Genomic DNA, 24,892 nt, shown 5'->3' on the forward strand with positions numbered 1-24,892 from the left:
AGTGGACTAGATGTTTCGAAAGAAACTTCAGAAAAACAGGGAACCTGAGTACTGTTCCCTTCTGAACTCCAGCTATTTCTCCATTTCTATCTAAAAAGGATGAGGAGGTGGGAATCTCTGTCCAGCACAATGAACCGAAGAGAATAGGAAATCTTTGGAACATTTTCGGGAATCAATCAGTATATACCCCAACTCCTGTACAAGAGGAAGAGGAAGGCCAACAAAATGGCAATGGACAACGGCAGCAACTACCCTTTCTGGCGTTGAAATTTTTGACACGGACAGTGGGAACAAAGAGTTCTCGGCCACAGGGTTTTAACGCTTATTCTCCTAATACCTTGGCAGCTTTCTCTCTTTGCAGAGCAGGTACCTCTGCGGGTCAGGATTAGAATGGCTTTGTTTGTACACCTCGGACTCTGCATTACTACCACTGAGGACACAGAGATCTTAGAACAGTGTTCCCTATCTTCTTCTTTTTTTTTTTCTTCCCCTTATTGTCCTCATAATAACATTTTCTAGGCAGCTTTTTCCTAGTCACCTTCCCAAGAACATTTTCATGACAAGCAGCATATTTCATGCAATGTGTGTATGCATGCATGTATATATCCATGGATGCATGTTTTGTATATAAATAGTAAATTTTCTCTCACCAATAAAGAAACAATTTTATTCCTTCGATGCGGTCTGGGAGCAGGGAGGGACCTTTATCCACCTTGGGAGCACACAGTTTAAAGATGTTTCTCTGTTCTCTCCCTTGGGATCCGGTGGAGGGACGGAGAACACTATTGTCTCAGATGGTTTGATGGTTTAATTACCCTTCTCGTCCAAGGACCTAGTCCTCTCGCTGAGGTCTTGGTGCATGGAACACTGTCTTCTCTGAGTATTAACCATTTCTGGAGAATGAAAGTTCTCAGATAGACATTATGATGCCAGTCGGATAGCCAATAATCTCTCTCCCAGTGTCTCTGGCTGACTTTCTTGCATCTTATCTAGGACAGAGAGTGAACATGGAGTCCTGATCTTCTTAGATCAGCAACTCACCCTTGGGATCTTAAGATTTGAGAACTCCAAACCTTGGCTGAAGCTAGAAACCAGTAACTCAACAAGCAGAAACTTGGATCTGCTGGTGTTATCATGGGCTGACACCAAGATCCAACTCTCAAAGGAGACGTGGTGATCCTGAAATAAACCATTCCCAAAGAGTGAGGTGTAGCATTAACAGTGGAGTAACTAAGTTGGATCTCTTAACTGCCTCAAACTGGAGTCCAAAGCAGGCATCCCTAGGTGCCAAACTGTGAGAGTTTGATCTGGAAGCCACTGAGGGAGAATAAACACTGAGCAGAAACACACAATGTCATTTTTAAAATAGCATCACTTCCCCCTGACTCTATTAACACCTCTTTCCATTGAATTCCATGAGCCACTGAATGAAGTCTTTTGGCACCTGCAAGGCACACTTGATTGCTTCTGCTAGATGCAGAGTTCACAGTCTCAATAGCTCAGTGCAGTGTGCTCAGCCCTCCACCCTGAAGGGCTTCATCCTAGAGGTTTTACAGACTAACAAAGGCAAAGTAAGAAATCAAACATCTTAAGAGGGACTCAAGGCATGGACCTATGTGAAAACATGGCTTATGCTATATTTTAATACTCCATGTAGACATTAAAATCCTCCTTTATTACAAAAGCTGTAGCTCTCTCTGGAGCAAGTCACTGAAAACACTTCATTTTTTCTCTCAGTATGCAGATGCCAGTCTGGCTGAGCCATCAGTAGTGAAGGTCGGTGCTCAAGGAGAACAGTGGTTTCCTTGCTGGGGGGTTGCGAGGGGGCTGCAGAGCCTTCCAGAGGCTTCCAGATGGGGCCTTCCAGAGCATGCCTGGCTGCAGCCACCTACAGAGTGGGAGTCTTCCTGCAGTGCAGGGTCACCGAGGGTCAGGAGATACAGCTGCTCTGCCACAAGGGAGGCCCTAGGTGGAAATCTTTATGAAGTGAGAAAAGACAAGGTGCCCTGCTGCCAGGAACCACCTGTGAAATCCAGCAGACCCGAAGGCCAGGAAGCCAGGCCAAAGCCAACAGGGCCCTCAAACCATCATCTCCGGGGCCCCTGGACACCTGGCTTCTGACCTAGCAAACAAGCACACCTTTTCTTCCAGCAGAGGTCTAAGGCTTGGCTCCAAGGTCCACATTAGTTCTGCTTCCAGGCAAGCCCTGGAGTAGTACCAGGCCCCACACTAGGCCTGGAGAAAGAGAGTAAAGTTCTCTATGTACTTCTGGCCTCACAGCCTCAAATGGGATCACATTGATTCCTGCTTTACATCCCGCAAGTTGGGTAACCTAACCCTTGAGTTTACTTCTCTGTATGGCAACATCCTCTTCATAAAAGATGGAAAATGCCTGCCTTCAAGCTTCAGGACATTGTGTAGATGTAAAAACCTTAAGGATCTAGTAAAGAGAGTATGTAATTCTAGGAGTGCTAGCCATCGTATTCAATCACTTGTGTTCAAACTGGGGCTTAGAAGTTGAAAATCTTATCAAAGTTTTAAAATTAAATTATAAACTTAATAAATTGAGAAACTTAAGTGAGAAAATTATTTTTATATACATTCCACCAAATTAGATACATGGATGGGTAACAAGTACATAAAAAGATGCTCAACAACATTAGTTCTTAGGGAGGTACCAAATTAGAAACCAGAATGAGGTACAACTAAATACCCAGTAGAATGCTCACACACACACACACACACACACACACACAGATAGACCACTTCAGGTGTTGGCAAGGATGTACAGACGCTGGACCCTTCCTCCATTACTGGTGGGAACACACAAATGGGCAAACACTTTGGAAGATAATAGCAGTATCTTTTTTTTTTAAAAGTTTCTTTAAACATAAACCTATGGTAAGTTTACAGACACTCAAAGTCTATCCAAGGGCTATAAAAAGACATCCACAGGAAGATGGGACACACATGTTCACGGCGGCATCGCATACCGCCTCAAACAGAAAGTAATCTGAATTTCTGTCAGCTATGGATGGCTGCATTAGAAAGGACTCACCTGATGGGAAACAACTCAGAGCTTAAAAGGAATGAAAGGATAGATAAGAATCTCAAAAACACTCTGCCAAGCGAAGCTCACAAGCCAGGGTCGAATGCCTCATAGCATACAACTGGGTTCACTTTAAACATCCAGGGACCAAGAGCAGATCCGTGCTGGATTTCTGGGGGCTGGGGCGGGAGTGGGGTGTAACTGCAACTGGGCTCTAGGTTGCTTTTGGGGGGGAAGGAAAGGCTCTCTGAAGGTGACTGCATGGCTCTGTAGATGACTACATAACAGGCCACGTTCGTGGTGAGTAAATTGTCTTTTAACAGAATTGCTAAACCGAAAGGGAGAGCATACAAAAATGATCCTAAATAAGCTATTAGGCAACACGAGCTCGGTTCTAACATGGGTGGAGACTCCCCCACAGACTGGAAAGAAAAATATCTCAATCTCAGTTTACACAGATACATAGGATAATCTGGTGCCTGATGCTTACTTTTGTTGATTCTGTTGGACCTAAAACAGGAAAGTTTTATTCCTCTTTAATACCATAATGCTTTCCCAGACTAAGGGAAACAGAGCATCCAGAAAAAAATTTTTTTCAAAACCTCATTTCTCTTTAACAGAGAAGGGTGAGAAGTAAATTTGGAAACACTGAAATAAATACATGAGGTAAACTTGAGAGAACGTTTCCAGACTGAGGTCTACATTTTTGCAGTGCTCAGCTCCTGGCAGGTGGCTCTCCTCATCTTTTCTCACCACCAGTCAGGCTGCAGGATGACACCAGGCAGAGAGAGAGAGAGATTTGAGTCTCAGTGAAAGCAGTGATTTACTCAAGACCTCAGCATCAGCAAGGCAGCCTTGGAAACTGCCAAGATCCACCACCACAGCGCTCAGCCTTCTGAGGCTCCCCACCCCCAACCCAGGCCTTGTCTTTGCAGGTGCAGGCCCAGAAAGTTGCAGCCTCTGCATGGGTTCAAGGAGCCTATACAGACAGCGGGTTTGTGTGACAGCACAATTCCTTGCCCTGCGAGGAGGCCTGGCCCATGCACAGACAGCTGGAAGTCACTTCGACCCCCAATGACACTGTTCAAAGCTTCCTGTGTTTGGCTTTTTGATTCCTGATTGACATTCACTGGCGAGGGGAGATAAATGCCAGGCTGAGGACAATGTTCATCCCGCTCTGACTATTCTTAGGGAAAGACTTTTCAGAATCACAAAACAAAACAAAACAAAACCCCAAAAACATTGATGTTCTTTAAGGACTGAATGGAGCCCAAGAGATCCAGGGAAGCAGGGCCGGCCCTTTCAAGGGACTGGCGAGTCCATTGAGGAGTTAATTGTTTGGGTGTACAATGACTTTATTCTGACCACATACAAAGAGCTTTCTCTTCCAGGTCCTTCAAAAGCAAGTGTGTCAAAGGGGCCAGAGGAGGAATCTGTATTAATGGCATCTCTTGGGGTCTCGGAGACGGAGGAGCCTTGGAGAATGAGGGAAGAAAGAAACCACCCCTTGCTTCCATCCTGAGACTTGGAGAGGCTCTGATAATTTCAAATCTGCTTTCAGTTCTCAGATGCTTCCCAACCCAAAGCCGTCACCGAAGAGCCTCCTTCATACTAGGTCGCTCCTGTCTACCCTTTTTCTAATGACAAGGAGATGCTCTTCAACCTGGGAGAAGAGCTCTGAAAAAATCCTTGCCTCACACCAGGAACAGGATGGGATGCACATCAAACTCAACATTGCCTGGTACACACGATGTGTGACCAGGGAGGTTTGGGTCTGGAATGTGACCCACCTGGCCTGTGAGAGCAGAAGTGATCTGGGCACTTCAGATTCTATCCAAAATGCGAGGCCAATGATCAACTTTGTGTTGACACTTCTGCCTGCTTCCTCCTAAGTGTGCGGCTTTGTGCTGCCTATTTGCAAACAGTGCCCCATGCCCTCAAGCTCTGCACTCCCCCGAGAAGAGCAAAACATGGAGGCTGCTAAGAATGTGACCAGCTGAAGCAGAGGAGGTGGAGGCACTGCAAAAGCGTGAATCACACCAAAGATTGTGCTCCTGGTTTTAACTATTTTAAAATGATGATAGATTCATAAGAAGTTGCAAAAATAATAGAGGCCCTGTGTACCTTTGATTCAGTTTTTCCCAATGGGAGCATTTTTATAGTTAATTATGTAGGTAACATAACTACAGTATAATATCAATGCTGGGAGATGGGTATTAGTATCATTCATGGGTCTCATTCAGGTTCCACCAGTTATTTTTTAATTAATTTGGCATGTGGAGAGACACACAGAGAACTTGAATCCAGTGGTTCACTCCCCAGATGGCCTCCACAGCATAGGCTGGGCCGGGAGTTTTCAGCCAGAAATTCAATCTTCCTTGAGTCATCACTGCCATCTCTCAAGATCTGTATGGCAAAAAGCTGGCATCAGGAGCAGGACCCAGGGATTCAATCTAGGCGCTCCTTTGTGGGACACAGGTGTCCGAAGCACTAAGCCAAACTTGTACTCCAGATGCCACCCATTTTGCATGCAGTCACCTGTATATATGTGGAACTCTATGCAATGTCATGGAACTACCACCCCAATCAAGACGGAGTGGTTCCAGCATCGGAAAGATCTGCCTGGTGCTACCCCTTCTGCTCAACATGTCTCCTCCTTCACTCTGTCCATCATGCCTGCCAACCACAAAGCTCTTCTCCACCTCCACAATTTCATGATTCCTAGGCTGACATGTGAATGGATCACGTGACACAGCACCGTTTAAGATGGAGTATCTTTTCCTTTGCTTGGTGTCTGTGAGATCCTGCAGGTAATTTCTTGCTCAGTGATCTAGATGCTACGGATGGGCTGTCATTTACTTTATCCACTAGATGACTTCGGATTGCTTCCATTATTTTCACCATGACAGATAAAGCTCCTAGTTCCAGGTTTTTGTGTAGACATAATTTTTAAAAAAATTTCTCTAAAATAAACAATTACAACTGCTAAATTATGCATACATTAAGTAGATAGTTAGCTTAGTATTTTTGTATTTTTCTTAGGATTTATTTATTTAAAGTCACAATTACAGAGAGGGGAAGAGAGGAGGCAGAGAGAGACTTTCCACCTGTTGGTTCACTCCTAGGACTAGGGTCAGGCTGAAACCAGGAACCAGGAACTTCATCTGTCTCTCCCCACCTGGGTGGCAGGAGCCCAAACTTGGGCCATCTTCTGCTGCTTTTTCCAGGCCAGCAACAGGGAGCTGGATCGCAAGTGAAGCAGCTAGAACAGGAACTGGCACTTATAGGACATCCCAATGTCACAGGCTGAGGCTTTACCTGCTAGGCCACAAAGTTGGCTCCTAGGTTTGTTTTTAATAAGCTTGCATAGTATTTCTCAGAGTGCTTAATTACCATTTTACATTATCAGCAATACTCAAGAAATCCACTTAACCTGATGCCTCACCAGCATTTGATATTATCACTATTTCTTATTTAATTCTTCCGATAGGGATGGAGTGGTATCTTATCATGGTATTTGAATTTCCTGTGTCTTAACTGCTGTTGAAACTTTTCTCATGTGCCTTTGGTGGGATGTGTACTGGTGTATGTCTCATTTTTAACTGAACTGTTATCCTGCAGAAGGTTCAATGTTCTTCCTCTATTCTTGGAAAGTTCTACATCAGATGTGTGGTTTGTAAATGTGTTCTCCCAGTCTTCTGCATTTTCATTCTCTTTACAAAATCTTTTGTAGAACCACTTTTTAAAAATTTGAAATCTAATTTATACATGAATTTTTGCATTACACTTTTGATGGTAAAGATGTGTTTTGTTTTTATCTAAATATTTTTAATTTTCTTTATACTGTTTTCCATGATATGGTTTTATAGTTACAGAATTTCTAATAGCTATACATTTTACATTTAAATCTATGATACATTTGAATGGATTTTTGTATAAGGGGCGAGGTTGAGGTTGAGGGCTTTGGGTTCATTTATAGGTTTTGTTTGTCTGTCTGGGCTCACAGATGTCCATTTGCCACAATATAATTTAGCAAAATGACTGTCTTTCCTCCATTGAATGGCTTACGCAACACTGTCTGAAATCAGCTGACCAGACTGGGGCTCTGTTTCTAGGTTTTCTGTTCTGTCCCACTGATTTATTTATCTGTCTGATTGCTAACTACCATACTGTCTTACTCGCTGTGACTCTTGGCAGTTGGAGGAGTGAATCAGCTACCTAACCACTTGTCACCCAGCTTCCTGGAAATGCACACCTTGGCAGAGAGTAGATGATAGTCCACGAACCTGGGTCCCTGACACCCCATGGGAACGCCTGTGTGCTCCTTATTTTGGTCTGTCTCTGCCCTGATAGTTGTAGGCAGTTGGAGAGTGACCAGAGCGCAGAAGCTCCAAGGGGCTTTTCTTAGATGCTCTGGCTACAGGAGCTACTAGCCAGGGCCACATCCCTTCTCCACCTGCATTTGCAGAGGCTGTCTAGGATCCCACTGATCCTCAGGGAGGCTTCTCTCTTCAACATTCCTAATAACATGGATGGATTACCACCACCACCACTTCCAACCCTGTCACTTGCAACAAATGGATGGAACCAGAGTGTCATACTGAGTGAAGTAAGCCAGATGCATCAAAACAAATCCCATGTGTTCTCTTGTATATATGGAAGGTAAAATTAAAAAAAAAAAAAAAGCAGAATGTTGATAGCTAGAAGTTGGGAGAATAAAGGACTTTAGATTTTAAAAATTAAGGGAAGCTGGGTGTGGTTCACTAATTGTGATAAATACACAAATATGAGATTTTAATAATAGGAGGAGTGGAATAAGGGATACGTAGGGGATCTCTACCCTACAATTTTTGTTTTCAAAACTTTAAAACTTCCCAAAAATAGATTTTAATTCACCAATACAAACATACTATAAATTTAACAAAATGTTTGTGCAAAGGAAAAAAAAAAAACCCTTGAGAGGTCAGTATTTGGCCTAGGGGTTAGGACACCAATTCCTGAGTTCCACATGGAAGCACTTGGGTCAGAGACCTGGCTCCGGCTCTTGACTTCAGCTTCTTGCCAATGCAGACCTTGAAACACAACAGCAGTGACTCGAGCAAACGTGCTCCTCTCACTCCTGGGTACACCTGGATGGCATCCCTGTTCCTGGCCCTGACCCTGGCTAACTGTAGGCATGTGGGGAATGAATCAGTGAACAGGAGAGCTTTCTTTCTCTCCCTTCTCTGTCTCTGCCTTTCATCAAAATGATGTTTTTGAAATCCATGAACAATTTTTTTTTCATAGTACACCTTTTTGTGAACTTTTGGAAGGCCTCGATGTTTTTTTCATTGTACTTATTTTGCTTTGTCTATTAGTAGGAAGAGAACAGATTGAATGCAGTTCACAGATACAATTCTACTAACATAATGATACTTGCTCTTCCTCCCTCCTTGTGGCTCTCCCTGTCTGCCTCCATCCCTCTTCCTTTTCTCTCTCTCTTTTTCCTTCTTTCTTGACTATAAATTAAATTTAAAATATTTTACCTCAAAAATTAGGTGTTAATCCACAGCTTATATCCTGGCTCTTCTGCCTCTGTTCCAACTCTCTCCTGATGCATCTGGGGAAATCAAGGGAAGACAGCCCAAGTGCTTGGGCCCCTGTACCCACATAGGAGACCCAGATGAAGCTCCTGGCTCCTGACTTCAGCTTGGCTCAGCTCCAGCCTTTGTGGTCATTTGGAGGGTAAATCAGTGGACAGAAGATTCTCTGTGCACGTATCCCTCTGCAACTCTGCCTTAAAAATAAGTAACTCTGGGCCCGGCGCGGTGGCGCAAGTGGTTAAGTCCTCGCCTTGCACGCCCGGGATCCCATATGGGCGCCAGTTCTAGTCCCGGCAGCCCCGCTTCCCTTCCAGCTCCCTGCTTGTGGCCTGGGAAAGCAGTCGAGGACGGCCCAAAAAAAAGCTTTGGGAACCTGCACCCGCGTGGGAGACCCGGAAGAGGCTCCTGGCTTCGGATCGGCATAGTATCGGCCCGTTGCGCTCACTTGGGGAGTGAATCATCGGATGGAAGATCTTCCTCTCTGTCTCTCCTCTCTGTATATCCGCCTTTCCAATGAAAAAATAATAAAAATAAATCTTTAAAAAAAAAATAAGTAACTCTTTTTTTTTTAATTCACATTTTTTACACCAAAATAAACTTTAATTCAATTTTCCAGGAATTTTCGAATCCCCCTTATATATATGAATAAAAGCATCAACTATGAAATATCAATGGTTACAAAAACCATCAGAGATCCAAGTTAATCAATGACTGAGAGGTCTTTTTGTATCCTTAAATCACACATTCTTTCCAGGCCTTGAAGATGAGGGTAAAGATAGGATTTAAATCTTTTTTTTTCTTAAGATTTATTTTTATTCTTATTGGAAAGGCAATGTATAGAGAGAAGAGACAGAGAGAAAGATCTTCCATTCACTGGTTTATTCCCCAAATGGCCACTCAACGGCTGGAGCTGAGCCAATCCGAAGCCAGGAGCCAGGAGCTTCTTCTGGGTCTCTCACATGGTTGCTGGGTCCCAAGGCTTTGTGCCATCCTCAACTGCTTTCCCAGGCTGTAAGCAGAGAGCTGGATGGGAAGTGGAGCAGTTGGGATGTGAACTGGTGCTCTTACGGGGTCCCGGTGGATACAAAATGAGCTTTTAGTCACTAGACCCAGGGATTCAAATCTTAGTTATGTCCTCTTCATGCATAAACTTCAGTTCATAGACCTAGAATTGCGGGGTGGGAGGTGTGATATGGTGGGTGGCAAGTGGGGAGCCATGCTGCAGGAGTGGGAGAAGGGATGTGTTGTGTGTGCCTGGGCTACCGAAATTGACCGCTGCAGTGCCAGTGTACTGACATGCCAGTCATGGTCAAGGTGGCTCCATGCATGAGACAGCAGCAACAAAAAGCATGTAGACAATCCAAGAGCTGCCTCCTGTGGACTGGCAGCTGCCAAGGCACAACCCCTGTTGCAGCCTGGCCTCAGGGTGAATGCTTCTCCACCATGGAAAAGCCATGCAAGCAGAAGCCAAACCTGTCTCCATCCTACCACCTGAGCTGGGGCGTCATCAGACCTTTGCCATCTTTCAACAATGCTGAAAGATCAACTACCACCCCAGCCTCCCTCTCCATGATGGGGAAGGAGGAATTGGGGAGAACTGGGAAGAAGTTAAAGTCTCATGAGAGGGAGATACATTCTATATGCAACACAGGCAGCCTGGCACTCCTCAGCCACTGCACCCTCTTCAGGTGCACAACACCCCCACCTCCAGAAGGCCTGAGCCTAGAGGTCTCAATGTCCCTTTCATCTGGAACAACCACCCTGCACAAACGCTGCTCTGTGTTCAGTGTTGCCTGACCCATCACTTGGGTGGCAAAGTCTACAAGTTGGCACCAACCTGAAGCTCTCCACGAGAGAGCCTGAAAATAGGGATGTAGGGGAAGGGACCCTGGAGAAAAAAAAAACATGAGTCACTTTCTGCTTGGAGCACATATCTATGGGGCCACTGGGGAGTTAGAGCTTGCGATTAGAGGTGGGCTTGACAAATCCAGACGTCTGTGCAGAAAACGAAAGCAGAATGCAGTTGTGTTTTAGTTTTGTCTCACTTTCCTGAAAAAACTAACTCCCAGACCTCTTAGAGAAAAACAGCAAACTCTGCTGACCCTAAATGTGCACCCGTCATTTATCACAACAACATCCCAGAGCTTCAGAGCCTCTGGGCACTCAGAACGCAAAGCTCTCAAAGAACAGCCAGAGATCGGCTTCCACTTGCTGTCCATATTCCCTCATTCAGTCAAGCTTGAGAACTCCTCTCCTTTCACCTCACAGCCAGTGAGGGCCACCCCTAAACTTGGTAATCCTGAAACCCACTCCAATCACACTCGAGAGTTAGCATTAAGATCAACACCTCCACCGCCATCACCACCCACCCACCCACACACATACACACACACACACACAAGAGCCACAAAAAAACCCATAGGTCCAAATACAGCCAGGTAACCCTGCACGGGGTAAGCTCATAATCTCTTTTCACTTTCCTTCAGGCTATCTCAGTGACAACCCAAACACACATCTCACTCAACCTCTGCAGGCTTCGGCCACTCCAGCAGCAGCAGATTTCCTGCTTCCAAAGGACTGCTGGGAGCCCTCGCCTTCCCTGCCGATGCTCCTCCATGACATCCAATAAAGCACCCCCAAGTGGATATGTGTGCCACCTCAAGGCATGCCCCCACTTCCATCTCTCTCCAAGGGCAACGGCCAAAAAGGGGAAACGGGAGGTGGGGGACAGCCAGGATGCGACTGTTCCAAATCAAGGGATATTTGAAACTCAAACACATGGCCCAGGACCTACACTGCACATGTTAATGACCACACATGTGCCCATAAAGGAGTCCGTTAAACACAGGAGCCCTAAGAGCGGAGTGTGGAAAGAACATCCCAGGAGATTTGGTAAATAGTCTGAAGTTGTGGACCTCCTCCCCCTTCCCCTGTGAGAGCACGTGTGTGGGTAAGATGACAGTGCCTCCCTCCCCTTTTTCCCTCGGGCCTCACACCTGCACACTCCAAGCACCACAGCCACCCAGGCCTCCTGTCTGAGCTCCCCAGGGTGGCGGGGAGGGCAAATGGCTATGTCTTGTCCCCCCCATTCGTCCCCCCACCCCATCGGCTCGACCTCCCTCCCACCTCTCTTCCTCCTGCTATCTCTCTGGGCCTCCTCCCCAACCCCCAACACATTCTGACTTTCTCTTCTGCTTCAGAAGACCAGCTCCTGGCCAGCACCCAGACTCTACGCTCACACAATACATCTTTTCATTCCTTCCAGGCACAGAGGTTCGCCCCCACCCCCTCCCCAGCTGCCCGGCCCTGTCACAGGGCATATTCAAAAAGGCAAGAGGAGAGGGAGAGAGAAAAGCTGTTCCTCGCCCACCTGGCTGCCCCCAGCATCACATCCACCCCCACCCCAACCTCCAGCCTGACCCTGCTCAAGGGCCCAGGCCTAGCAGCACTTCATGGCAGGCCTCAGGGCTGTGAGCTGCAGCCCTAGGCAGATGTCTTCCAGGAGAGCCCAAGTGTGGGCTGAGTTGAGACAAGGGGCCTTTGTGTCTTGCCACCTGCTGCCCTCCAGAGCACATTCCTTTCCTAAGTGGCAGCTGAAAGAGGAACCTGGTGGCAGGTTGACACAGGATATTAGGAATGCCCTCTCTCGCACCCTGTTCCCGTTCAAACCCCGGCTTCCTGAGCAGGTGTGGCTTCAGATAGCCCTTCCTAAAGGTGGCCCCAACCTGCTCTTCATTGTACTGCCCATGGCAGACAAAGAGAAGAGTATCTAGCACCTAATTTGATCCTTCAAAGTAGAAGGAAAGAGAAACCAAGAGATGGAACTCAAGTCTTCATTGTGGGAAGACAGTGAGCTCTAGTGCAGCACCCAGCCCCACCCGAGTCCTTCGCTTGACTTGAGCATCCAAGAGCAAGCTTTTGAAGGACTCTGTGGGATGCAGGGACATACTTCATGCTGGAGAGCACACAGCTGGGAATCAACAGCAACTCATCCCTCATGCTTCAGAGAACAGCTTTCACTCCTACCACCTGCAGGAAGCAGGCTCTCCTGCCCTTCCCTGCTCAGCCAACTGACCCCAGAACCATAGAGAAACACGGGATGCACAGTCCTGTTTCTTGTGGGGTAATAGCCTTAGCCCACCTGCCCTCTTCCAGCTCCATCTGTTGAGCCCAGATGACTGCAGGTCTGACTGGCTTGGTTATCCATAGGGCACACTATTACATCAACCTGAAAAGCGTGTCCCTGTCCAGCTTAAGAACCACAGTCCCAAGCAAGGTCCTTGTGAGTGTGCATTTTCACTCAGCAGCCTACATTCTGTTCCCTCAGGGAAAATCTGGGTGGTCAAGTGCTCGTGGGTTCCAGTGTGTTTTTCCTATGTCCAAGAAAAAGGGTAGTGGTTCTAGAGATTTCTATGGCCAGAAGCAAACATGAAGGTGACTCTTTTACTCCAGCCAAGTGGAAAACAGCAATCACAGATTTGAGGAATTCAGGTCTTTGCAAAAAGAGGTCTTTCTGTGCCTCTCTCCACTTTTGTACCGGGAAGTCAACCACCAGCATCCATGGCTCTCTTTTCACTGCTCCAGAAGGATCTGGAAAGACATTTGCTCCCTTCTTTCGAAACACTTACTCATTCCTGCCCAAGGGAAGCGGGACAGCCTGTCTGGTCCATTGGTCCATGTTTTCTAGTTGGGTGATAGTATTACCATGATCCACTCCCACACCTTGGAGCACCTGCATCTTGGAGTAGGAGGCTCTCAGGATTCTTAGCTCCTATACTTGGAGCAGGAGACTCTTCCTCTTCTTCCCATCCCCATAGCCTAAACCAGAACCAGAGCCTGGATTTGATCTTGATCTCCCAATAAGTCTGCAAACTTAGTTCCAAAAGGAGCACATAGTTCCAATCCTAGAGCTGTGGGACTCAGCCTGGAATGGGAGTGAGGAATGCTAGCACATGCAATGGAATGGAAATCCCTACTCAGCTACCAGCTCTCTCTGTGTGTGCTATCCCAAGGGGAATCAGCAGGCCTCAGTCTCTCTTCCACTCTGGAAATTGTGGTCCTCATATTCCAGAGACCTATGACTTATGCTGATTTGTCCATTACATAGTACTCAGACATATCCCAGCTCCAGAATTTTGAAGACAATGTAAGACAAACACATAGAGCTCTTTGTTTAAAAAGCAGGAATAACTTACAGTTCAGCATGAAAATCTAAAGCTTTATCCTTTCATCCACAGTTCTTTGCCCCTAACTTGTCATAACTTAAAAATAAAATAACTATTTAACATTGGTTGAGGTTAAAAAAGATTGTAAGCAGGCTATGGGAGTCACAGGCACACATCATCAAAGCTGCACGTTAATGGGGAGAAGAGGCTGGTTGGCAGCTCCTTGTCTCTCAGGGATCTCCTCTGTACAGGCACATGCTTCCCTCTCCTATCTGACTCAGAGCCAAAAACAGAAAAACAGCTGTCCAGGCTGCTTGCCCGTGAAGCCAATCTAATCATTAAGACAACCTGGGGCTGTTGGAGCAATTATTAAAGAGAATCAGGTTGGGGTGTGACTTTATGGAGCATGAGAGCCGAGGGCTGACTCCTAACTTCCTCATCCTCTCGGTTAAATGTCGGCTGCACTTGTAGCTGATTGGCTAATCTCCAAGGAACCAAGATTCTCAGAACTCTGACAAGAGCTCTGTCAATTCTGCAGTCTCCGCTCCCCCTACCTCCTCCAGAATTCTGGGAGCTCAGTCCCCATCACTGTGGAGCCTTACTTACCTCTGACGTTCCTTCCAAGGGGGAAACAAAGAATAAGAATGGAGAAGACCTTCTGCAGAGCACTGTGAGCTTGCACTCCAGGCTCCTTCCGTCTTTTCCAAGAACTCCTGCTTGGACTGGCTTTAGAAGCAAACATTTAGATAAAGCATAAAACTCCACTCACCTTTCCTTCCTGAGTTACCCTGGTTCAAGGGCTTGTCAGTGACTGAACCTTGGGTGAGAGGGGAAACAAAAACACAGCCATTCAGAATGAATCGTGGTTGGTTTCTTTCAAAGAGTTGGCAGAGCCTGATGTTACGAGCATATGGTCCTGTATATATGTATTGTATACACATTGAGGGATATTATATACAAAGTTAGCACATACATACATGCCGAATGGGGTTTGTTTAACATCAATGTCACTGATAACCCAGCACTGTTGAGACTAACAGTGATTTCCAAGTTCCTTGGCAATGGTCTGGACCAGATTTTTTTCAAAGCTCCACATCTCTGTAACTCCCTTGCTGAACATTCCATCATCTTTCCTTTGCCTCCATCCTCTCACTTTCCCCTCTTCTCACCAAGTCTACATTGTGAGCTATGACCAATCATCAGGACCAACTGAAAAGAAACCCCCTCTTACTGCAAATGTAATGATTGACATCCCTTGGTTAGGGCAGGAAATCGGCGATTTTCCATCTACATTAAGTAGAAAATTGTTGGCCCAATTGTACTGAATGGGCTAAAATAGTCCAAGGCATGGAAACAATTTTCTAGATACAGCCTGTTCCTCAAGGGGTGAGCAGCATGTGTGCCTGGCCAAACATTTGCCCTTCAAATACTGGGACTGTATGTGTACCCCATCCTCTGATCATGACCTTGTGGCACCTGTCTTCTTCATGAATCTTCAACCTCACACAAGCATGGCAAAGTCAGTTCACTCACAGAAGGGCACCAGAGATGACCCTCCAACAAAATAAAAGGAAAAATCTATATTCTCTTAATCCATGCCATACCCATTCTCCATATCCTACTGGTTCTGTGAGAATTCAATTATATTACCCTGCATGGCTTGTTTCGAGTGCTTTTGTTTGCTTTATATGAAACTTTCCAGGTCATTTGCAGGGACAGCTAATTCCTGTCCCTCCTCACTCCAACCCCAATTAAGGTTTCCAGTTTCCATGTAAACGACAAATAAAGTAAACTTCCCTTTTTGACCTGCAAATTTGGTTTCCTGATGTAGATTCTTACTGCCCTTTCCACTTACTTTTCCCTTTACCTAGCAGGGTTAGCAGAAACATGAACTGATTTCATTAAGAAAGGTGAAAGTTGCTATAGTAAGACTGCTAGACTTTAGAATTCTCCATATTAGCATAATGTTTTATGCTTAGATTTATGCATATATTTAAAACTAAATAAGTTAACAAAATCCTATGAACACAGACATATGGAGCAGGACAGGTACTTTTGAATGGGGCCCAAGCCACATACTGGTTGAAGACAGCAGCTTGTGAGTTCCCTAACCAACTGAATGGAAGTGAAAAGCATGGCGTTTGTGTAAAGTCATAATTCACAAACCAAAGAAATTGGCCTAAGGCCAAATTTTCTCTATGCTTAGGAAACTGAAAATAGAAAAGGCTTGGTTTTTGGTATGCACTAACCCCGAGGGTCCCTAGAACAGTGATTGCTTAGCTTGCTTAATCATCAGAACTACCTGTGAAGCATCATTAAATAAAGAATTCAGGTCTCGCTCCATATCTAGTGATCAAATGGGGGAAGATAACTTCAGGTGCTTCACACTTCTCCAGGCATCACTGGCACTCATGCAAATTTAAAGGCAAAAGTTGTCCATGATTTGACATGACATTGTTCAAGTGTGGCACTGAGGCCACCACCCTCTTTCCTTGCTCCCAGGACTGACAACAGTAATAGGTCGTGACAACTTTTGATGTTGAACTTCCATGTAGTTTCAAAATCTGTTTCAGTGAGGTGCTGCAAGGATTACTACCGATAAGTCAGCCCACACACTGAAAACCCGTATCATTCCAGCTCTACTGGTTATAACCAATGCTTAGGTAAAAAGCAGCAAACCAGAAATCTCAACTCAGAAGTAATAAATATATATGTACATATACTCTCATCACCCAGCTGACTATTGAGCAGATGTGTCAGTGTCCACCCTCACCTGAGAAAGGGCTTATACCATCAAACAACTTTTTGGAGGTGCCCACCCAAAAAAGCAGGAGACCAAGCAGGGGGTCTCTCTCTCCAACTTTTTTCATTCTTCCCACCTCTCTCTACAGTACCTGAACATACAGGAGTTTTGTTCTGCACAGAAGAGCCACTGATGGGCTTCCCATCTGGGGTGACACACCAGCAGTAGCCTGTGTACGTGTGGCATTGCACCTGTTCCAGGAATTGAAAAGAGAAGAGCACCATAAGTGTTGTACCAATATTAGGAGGCATGACCCATCCGATCCAAGCACAAGTATGCCACCCTTACAATGCAGGAAGAACTCTGTCCACATCTCACCCCCCGCATTTGTCCTCAGAATGCCTCTCAGGAGGACACATCAGCCAGCAATCTTGGATGTGCTTGCTGTGGGCTCTCATGTGCACCCTCAGTGGTTTTTCACCCTTTTTCTTAACACTGAACATGTGACACCATCCTGAGATACATTCATTGTATTTTTCCTTTGACAGTGCTCAGCAATACTTGTATTTTTTTCCTAAGTACCAGCAGACACTCTCATCCAATTGTCCAAAGATCCTGACCATTGAGCTTCATTTGGCAAGTACAAGTAAGATTTGCACCTTCATAGGCTGATAAGACATTTAAACAAATGAGGGCAAACAGTAAACTTTGCTTGACTTTTCCATTCATCTGCTCCCTGGTCAGCCTGTCCACTACTGACCACATGGATATCTTAGACGGGGCACACATTAAGGGGTTCAGGTGAAAACAGAGTCCTTTTCAGGCACAGATGCTATTTCTAGATGATCCACTGCACCACTGCGTGCTCTTCCTCAAGTCTGACGTACCTATCTTGAAACAGTGAATGAAAACAAGACATTCTGCATTCTTCAGTATAATGCTCTTTCCCTTTTAATAGCTGTCAGCATAGTCATCTCTTCCAACCCTACCCAACTCCCTTCTTTTTGTCTGCTTTCACCAAGGAGTTCCTAAAAGTGTGAGGAAGGACACTTCCCTTCTGACAACCCCTTACTTGTCACTTTTGGACTCATGCTAGGCATTCAACTTGCTGACATGGTGCCCAAGATCCCCCGACTGACTCCGTCTATCCTGAATGTCATTCTTCTGTAATGTCTACACACACACACAGTAGCCACTCCGGCCACAGTGAACCTTTTGAGGCCTTAAGCACACCCTACTTTCTCATGATTAGGAACCTTGACTTGCTCCAACAACTTGTTTATCTACCATATCGTTTCCCAATCCACTCCTAGCTAGCCCCTTCAAGTTACCAGCCTCCCTCCATTTCCTCAACGAAGTCCCAACATTCTCTTTCCTCTTCCTCACTCCTCCCTCTGCTCTTCCCCATACCCTGTATCCCTCAGCTTCAGAAATATTATCACAAGGAATCCAGGCTGTTGATTTCTGTTGCCCGTGTCCCCTACTCCAGACCATGACCTCAAAAACTACACACTAGTTATTTCTGCATTCCCAGCATCCATCTTGATGCCTAAAATTTATAACAGGTGACTAAGGAATTGAATAAAGGCATGAAAAACTATCATATTTCCTCCATTCTCGATCTCTATCAAATCAAAAAATACAGCATGGATTTAAACATCCCCATCACATTAAATGCAGATCTCAGTGACAAGATGCATGCCAATTGCAAAGATATTAAAGTGTGGAGAAATGTGCCTCTTGGAATCCAGAACCTATTGGAATGGAGGCTAGACAGCAATTACATAGAAACTGAAGAGGTGCGGTATAGAGGGGACAGAATGAAAAAGAGATCTGACAGCCTGGAAGAAATCCAGAGGTTATCACTGAGGCAGAAAAGCAACAAGAAGGTATCTGAGATGGGTAAAAGACACCTCAATTTCCCCAGAGACAAGTAGTTTCTTCACAGACCTAGAAACAGAAATCAGAGCAAGACTAAGGGTGCCTTCTTCCCACCAGCAAAATTGTTACCTTGAGAAGGAGGTGCTCACCTCTACTGCCTCTGCATGGAGACCATGCTTACTGCCTGCACCTAGTTCCACATTCCACTTTTATAGATCCCTTGTTCCTAGCTCGCTGACCCAGATGCTCCCCAGAATTAATGTCTTGGGCTGGGTCAATGCTGCCTTCTCAGAAAGCTCAATGGGGAAATGAAATCAAATTCAGATAGACATGGGTTTGAATCCCAAGCCAGCCTATTGCACACTAGGTACATTACTTAGCTCTTTGAGCTCTACCTACTAAATGGGGATACTGATGCCCAACCTGGAGGGCTGTGGTGAGGCAGCTCAATCCCCCAGTGGCTGAAGCAGTGACTATTAGAAAAACTGGCCAGTGGTAACCTCTTGCACCAGAGCTCCTGTAGGAACCTCCAGAGGCGTGGCTGCTTGGAACTGCTGCTGAAAACTTGGAGTCAATCCCTGCAGGGGTTGTCAGCCCTGCAGACAACAGTTCCTAGGAATGGTGCCTCCCCAGCGGTGGCATTTCTGTAGGTTCTAGTCTGATGCCTTTCTCCTCCATAGCCAATAACAGATCACCTCATGGGAAATTTGTCCCAGGGAGCAGACAGCCATTCTGATTCACTCCCAGGCCCCTTGGCTTCCAGTTAAGTTAGGCCTCTCTCTTGAAAAGACTGTATCCCACAATGTAATGCTAAATACTGTGCCTGGTGCTGCACTGCTGGAGTCATGCCTGCAGTCACGCAGGCTGTAGATGGGAGCTGAGCCTGCCAAAGTCCAACTCAAGCTAGTGAGGACAAAACACGTATATGAATAAGAGCCCAAGCCCAGAGCTTTGTTTCAGAGGATATAATCTAACCCCTGGACTAAGAGGTCCCAGGGGCCACATTCACACTGAGTGTGCCCATTGTGTCCTTGCAGGCACATGGGCAATGCCTCCTGGCCCCCAGCCAAGCCCCTGAGCCTAAACATAGCTTCTTTTTCTCCAGGCTCCAAGGAATGTCCCCAGTTTCCAAAATGCTCAGGCTAGGAGCTCTATCCAAGTCCTACAAAACCACAATAGAATGAGAGATCGTAGCCAGATTGCCCTGAGGTTGGAGCACAGAGTGATGGACACACCTGACCCAGGTGAGCTGCAAAGAAGGAACAAAAGGAAGCACAGGAGATGCCAGCAGATCTTGAACTGCAGGAAGTGGCTGAACAAAACCCTTTGCTAAAGGAATCTAGAGTGAATCAGGCCATGATCTTCAACAGCGAGTTGTTTTCAAGTTCTCTTGGGGACTATTTAAGATGTCTTGTAAAAAAAAAGTTACATGAAAACAGATTTCAGCCTGCCTTCTTTCACTTTCCAGCTCCACCACTTAACTCCTTCCACAGCCTGGGAAAGCTTCTTTATCCAGCCAAGCCTCAAATCCTCTGTATCTCTTCAAGATGCAAGAGGGTGGGTATTAGCATGGCAACGGAGACACTAATTGGGTTTGAGAACAAGCTTCACTTGGGATTCCAGCTTCCTGCTAATGCAGGCAGTAAGTGATGGTTCAAGTAGTTGGATCTCTGCCACCCACGCAGAATTCCTGCCCTGAGTTCCAGGTCCATGGCTTTAGCCTCATCCCAACCTGGGCAACTGTGGTCATTTGGGAAGTGAACCAACAGATGGAAGATATCTCTATCTCTGACCTTCAAATAAACAAGAAAGACATCTAAACATGTTTTTGTAAAAGGACAGATGCTATAACTAATAAAGATAACAGTGCTTATCTCATAGATTGAGAGAATTAAATTAGATTACATAACTTAAGCACTTAGTGCACAGGGTAAGTGCCCAGTTAACCCTAGCTATTTATTTGTACCAGTGTGGTACTGTTTTACAAGCCAGCCACACATGAAATAGGCCAGAGCCATGTTATCTGATGAGAAGCAAAGAACATTTCACTTTGACCAGCCGAAGACACAGAGCAGTCTGCAATCAGCAACACATTTTTAAAGTTGGGGTGAAGGAAGGGGAAGTTTGTTTTCACATAGAAGTCGTTCTACTGTTCTCATAGAAGTAAGGTTTCTTGCAGAAAAGCAATGAGGGTGTAAATGTTATAGAACTTATGGTTGATATTATAGGGTAATTCAAAAAGTTCTCGAGAAATGAAATTGTAAGATAATTATGATGCAAAACAATTTTTAAATTTATGCATAGAATGATCTGCAACAAGTTCATGGAAAATGTGCATTGTAGAAAAACTACACATGGATTTCAAAAGTATTTTACACTAAAATGAACTTATCATTCAGTTCTATTTTTGGGGGGGGAATGTTTGGAAGTATTCTTGTATACACAATCAAAATATAAATTCTACCTGGTTTATCTTCCTCCCTTGTAGACTTATTCATTTAAATAAACAAGTGATACCCTTTTGTTTTTCCCTCAAATTGATCAATTGATTCATGGGAAAAGTCTGGGAAGAGAAGGCAGTTAGCCATTGCTAGTATCTTTCCCGCAGTTCTTAAAACTCAGCCTTGTTCCAGCCCCAAATCCATGGACACAAATCCTGAATTTGCTCTTATCTCATTCTGGAGCATCCCCAAAAGGCTGAACGATCCACTGATATATCTTTCTTAAGAAACATAAAGTATCTAAGAGGGTTTCTGTTCTTAGCTTCTATTCTAACCATTGTGTTAAATCTAACTCGGATTTCTAAGGATGCTAGGTACTTCAGTTTGTGGAGGGATAGGTTTTTGTCTTCTAGTTTGGATGCCCATGTCCCATATTGGGGTGCCTCGGTTTGAGTACCGTCTCCAGTCTTGTTCCAGCTTCTTGTTCATGCACATTTGCAGGGCAGGGGAAGTGGGGCTGTAGCAAGTGATGGCTCAAGTATTTGGATTCCTGTCACCCATTTGGAAGATCCAGACTGAACATCTAACCCTTTCTCAGATGTTGTGGGCATTTGGTCAATGAACCAGAGAATAGGTCTTCCATCTCTCCCTCTCTTTCTATCTGTTAACTAACTAAATAAATTTTTGAAATTCATGAGAAATGGGATCAAAAGACATGTTAATTTTGATGCAAAAAATGAAATCCATAGAGGGATCTTCAAAAAGTTCATAACAATAAACATGAAAAATTATGCATAGATTCTTTTTTTTTTTTTGCACATATCTATCTGAGAAGCAAAGACACAGTGAGAGAGAGTTTCTGCCTCCTAATGAAACAACCAAATGTCAGCAATGGCCGGAGCTGGGCCAGGATCTGTGCTAGATCTGGAAATACAATTCGGGTCTCTTCCATGGGTGGCAGAAGTGCAGTCCCTGAGTCATACCCAGAGCTTTCCAGAACCTGAACTAGCAGGAAGTTAGACTCAGGAGCCAGAACCAAGAATCAACCCAAGAATTTCATCCTGTGTGGGAAGCAGATGTCTTTACCACCAGGCTAAAGGCTCACTCGCCGAGCTTCTCCTTTCATTCCATGTTTCCATGATGTTTTTGACGTGCCCTCATATTTTACAACAGTGTGTTCTTAGATAAGTTTCATCCCTGACTCACATAGTTTAATATTTTTGGCAAGAAGCCCTTTACACAAATAGGCCAGTGGTATAACTCGGGCCAACCCCCTGTCCAAATGAAGACAAATGTGAAATTATTTTAAGCCTGCTTATCCTCAAGATTAACCCAACAGTCGAACACCTGGAAAAACCTGGGAGGCCAACGCTCCTGATGAAGGCAGCTGCAGGATGGATGAACAGAGAGGAGTGGACAGAAGACGAGCTCATGGGAGAAGGCAGCTGGGGGAGTGAGGACAGGCCAACAAGGGGGAAAAGCAGACAAACGGATCATGCATACAACTGTCACCCACAGGGGCTGCACCCCCAATGGAAATGCCTGCTTACTACTTTAGCATCAGATTGTCATTCTCCACGGAGGATCTGTGCATTACTGCATTGGTCCTCAAAGGTATCTCCCGCTCCCATCCCACCGCGGGGATGCCCTTTGTTCAAAGGTCACAGCTGAGTGCGTGCGTCATTTTGGAACTGGCAGATCTGGAAGAGGCTTTAATGATCACCAGTCTAACTCGAACACTCTACTGGTGATGGCACTGAGGAGTAGTGGGATGCCCAGTCCTGGCAGGCAGAAGGGGAAAGAAGTAGACTCCATCCCAGGGAATTGATGGAAGATCTTTTTGTGCCTCGAGATTGTCTGGCAAATACAACTGCTTTGGGAGAAAAGCAAACGCATTTTTTAAAACTCTCCTCAAAGAGACAGAAGGAAGAAAGCCTCTTGGTTCAGTTTACTCAATTAGCTACTTAATTGTTTAAATTTTTATTTACTTTTTAATTATTTTCTTTTCATTTGATAGGCAAACAGAGACAGATCTTCTATCTGCTGGTTCACTACTTCAAAGGTCTTAAGTTAGGAACCAGGAACTCACTTTGGACCTCCCACATGAGTGGTAGGAACCCAAACACTTGATCCAGCCTCCTGCTGTCTCCCAGGGTGCCCTTAGCAGGAGGCTGGATCAAAAATAAAGGTTGGGTTCAAAACCAGACACTCCAATACGGCATGTGGGTGTCCCAAGTCATGTCTTAACTACTACACCAGAAACCCACTCATCTTCCCTTGGCTCTTTGGGGCTTCTTGGTCAGTGGTCAGACTAGCCCTCCCACAGCAGCCTCTTTGTTGGTTTTCTTTTCTTCCTCTCAGACAATCCACCTCCATATAGCTTCCATAACAAAAGTTAGGTTTCCTGCAGGGGTCCACGTTCTTCTCTGTCTCCCAGGGATGTGGAACTATTATCCTTGTCATCTAATTAATTAAGCAGTGTTGATGCACTGGTAAATACAGTTTAATAGGGCATGAATAACTTTTGGGCACAAAGGCATTCTCTGGCCAAATAACCTTGCAAATACTGGGTTAAACAAACTCATAAGATTTCTCTTTTTTTTCCTCAAAGATTTGTTTCTTTGAAAGGCAAGAGCTAGAGAGAGAGAAAGAGAGAGAGAGAATGTCTTTGTTCCACTGTTTCACTCTCTAAATGGCCACAATGTGCCAGTCCAAAGTTGCCTGAGTCACCCATATGGGTACAGAGGCCCATAGAGGGGCCATACAGTGGCCATACACCTCTGCTTTCCCAGACACATTATCAGGGAGCTAGATTGCAAGTGAGGCATCTGAGAATCAAACCACTGCCCATCTGGGATGCTGGCATTGCAGCTGGCAGCTTTCCACTCTGCCCCATAGGAACAATCCCAAAAGATTCCTTTACTGCAAGATTTCTTCCAGCTTTAAGTCAATGATTGAGTAAGCCTTAAAAGAACGATGTCATTTTCAGCAATCCCTAAACTTACTCATTTAGGGGACTCGCCTCTAATTGATGGTCCCTATACTCCCTGTGCTTGGGGGTGGGACACAAGAGAGCAAAAGGCAGGCCTTGCTGTACTGGTATTTCTTTGCTTTGTCATGTCCTCCTTTATACAGACGACACAGAAAGCTCTCATCATTTTCCTCCAACAATAGCTCCTCCTTTCTTTTCTGTAGCATTTTCTTAAATTGTGATTCTATTATGACATTCACTTTGATCTGCCTCAGGATTTCAAGGATAGCCAGATCCCCTCTACGGCACAGTGCATTGCTACCCCATGGTGCACTCCCACTCCCATCTATTTCTCTATGCCTGTTTTATAAAACAGAAAATGTGAACCATGGGCAAAGGGGTAGGCTGGATTCTGTATTTTTAGTAGCAATGACAAATTGTAAAAATAAAATTTGGTATTTTTAGTAGCAACCACTTGCCAAGATGTGATGGTTACTCCATAACTGAACATTTCCTAGTGGGAAAAGTTAACTAAAAGAAGAAGGCTTGAGGGTGTTCTTCCAAGTCTTTTTGGCAGTGGTTGTATCAAAATGCTTTGTCTTTTTAGTCTGCTTGTACTCTTAACCTTTTGAGCCTATCTATGAAACAGAGCTAGGACCCCTCCAAGAATGTTATTGAGAAAAATGAAATGTGGCAACGTAATTAAAACAACTCAAAATAGCATTGAATGTAAAGTTTGCCCCAGCACATGGTGATTCCATCCGTCAGTCCTCACACTTTGCAGGGAGGAGAGAGGCTGTCACTTCGATGTACCTGCTATTCTTGGACAACTTGTCAGAACTGTTTCCCACTCTGTACCAGATCGAGGGAAGAAAGGCTGTTGGAGTCTTCTAAAATACTTTCCCATTCTAGAATTTAAGAGGGGTATCAGGAAAAAAGATGATGGTTCAATTTCAAATTCTCCTGAATACAAGAGTCTTTGTTGGCTACATATTTTATGATTTGAGGGTGTGGCATGGCTGCCAGCATGACATTAGTTGCAAGTGGTAGGATTAGAACC

General features: G+C 45.1%; 1 protein-coding gene across 1 annotated transcript in view; it reads right to left on the minus strand.

The window, feature by feature from the left end:
• The window catches only part of SMOC1 (SPARC related modular calcium binding 1), a 136,821-nt gene that overhangs the window by 37,671 nt on the left and 74,258 nt on the right, over window positions 1–24,892 (minus strand). Inside the window, exons 4-5 of the mRNA XM_040975623.1 lie at window positions 16,691–16,790; window positions 14,566–14,613 (exon numbers count right to left, since the gene is read on the minus strand). Coding sequence (XP_040831557.1) covers window positions 14,566–14,613; window positions 16,691–16,790 — 148 coding nt within the window. The remainder of the gene's footprint in view (window positions 1–14,565; window positions 14,614–16,690; window positions 16,791–24,892) is intronic.

The sequence above is a fragment of the Ochotona curzoniae genome, unplaced genomic scaffold (genome assembly GCF_017591425.1).
Source record: "Ochotona curzoniae isolate NIBS_2020 unplaced genomic scaffold, NIBS_Ocur_1.0 contig_2688, whole genome shotgun sequence".
Lineage (NCBI taxonomy): Eukaryota > Metazoa > Chordata > Mammalia > Lagomorpha > Ochotonidae > Ochotona > Ochotona curzoniae.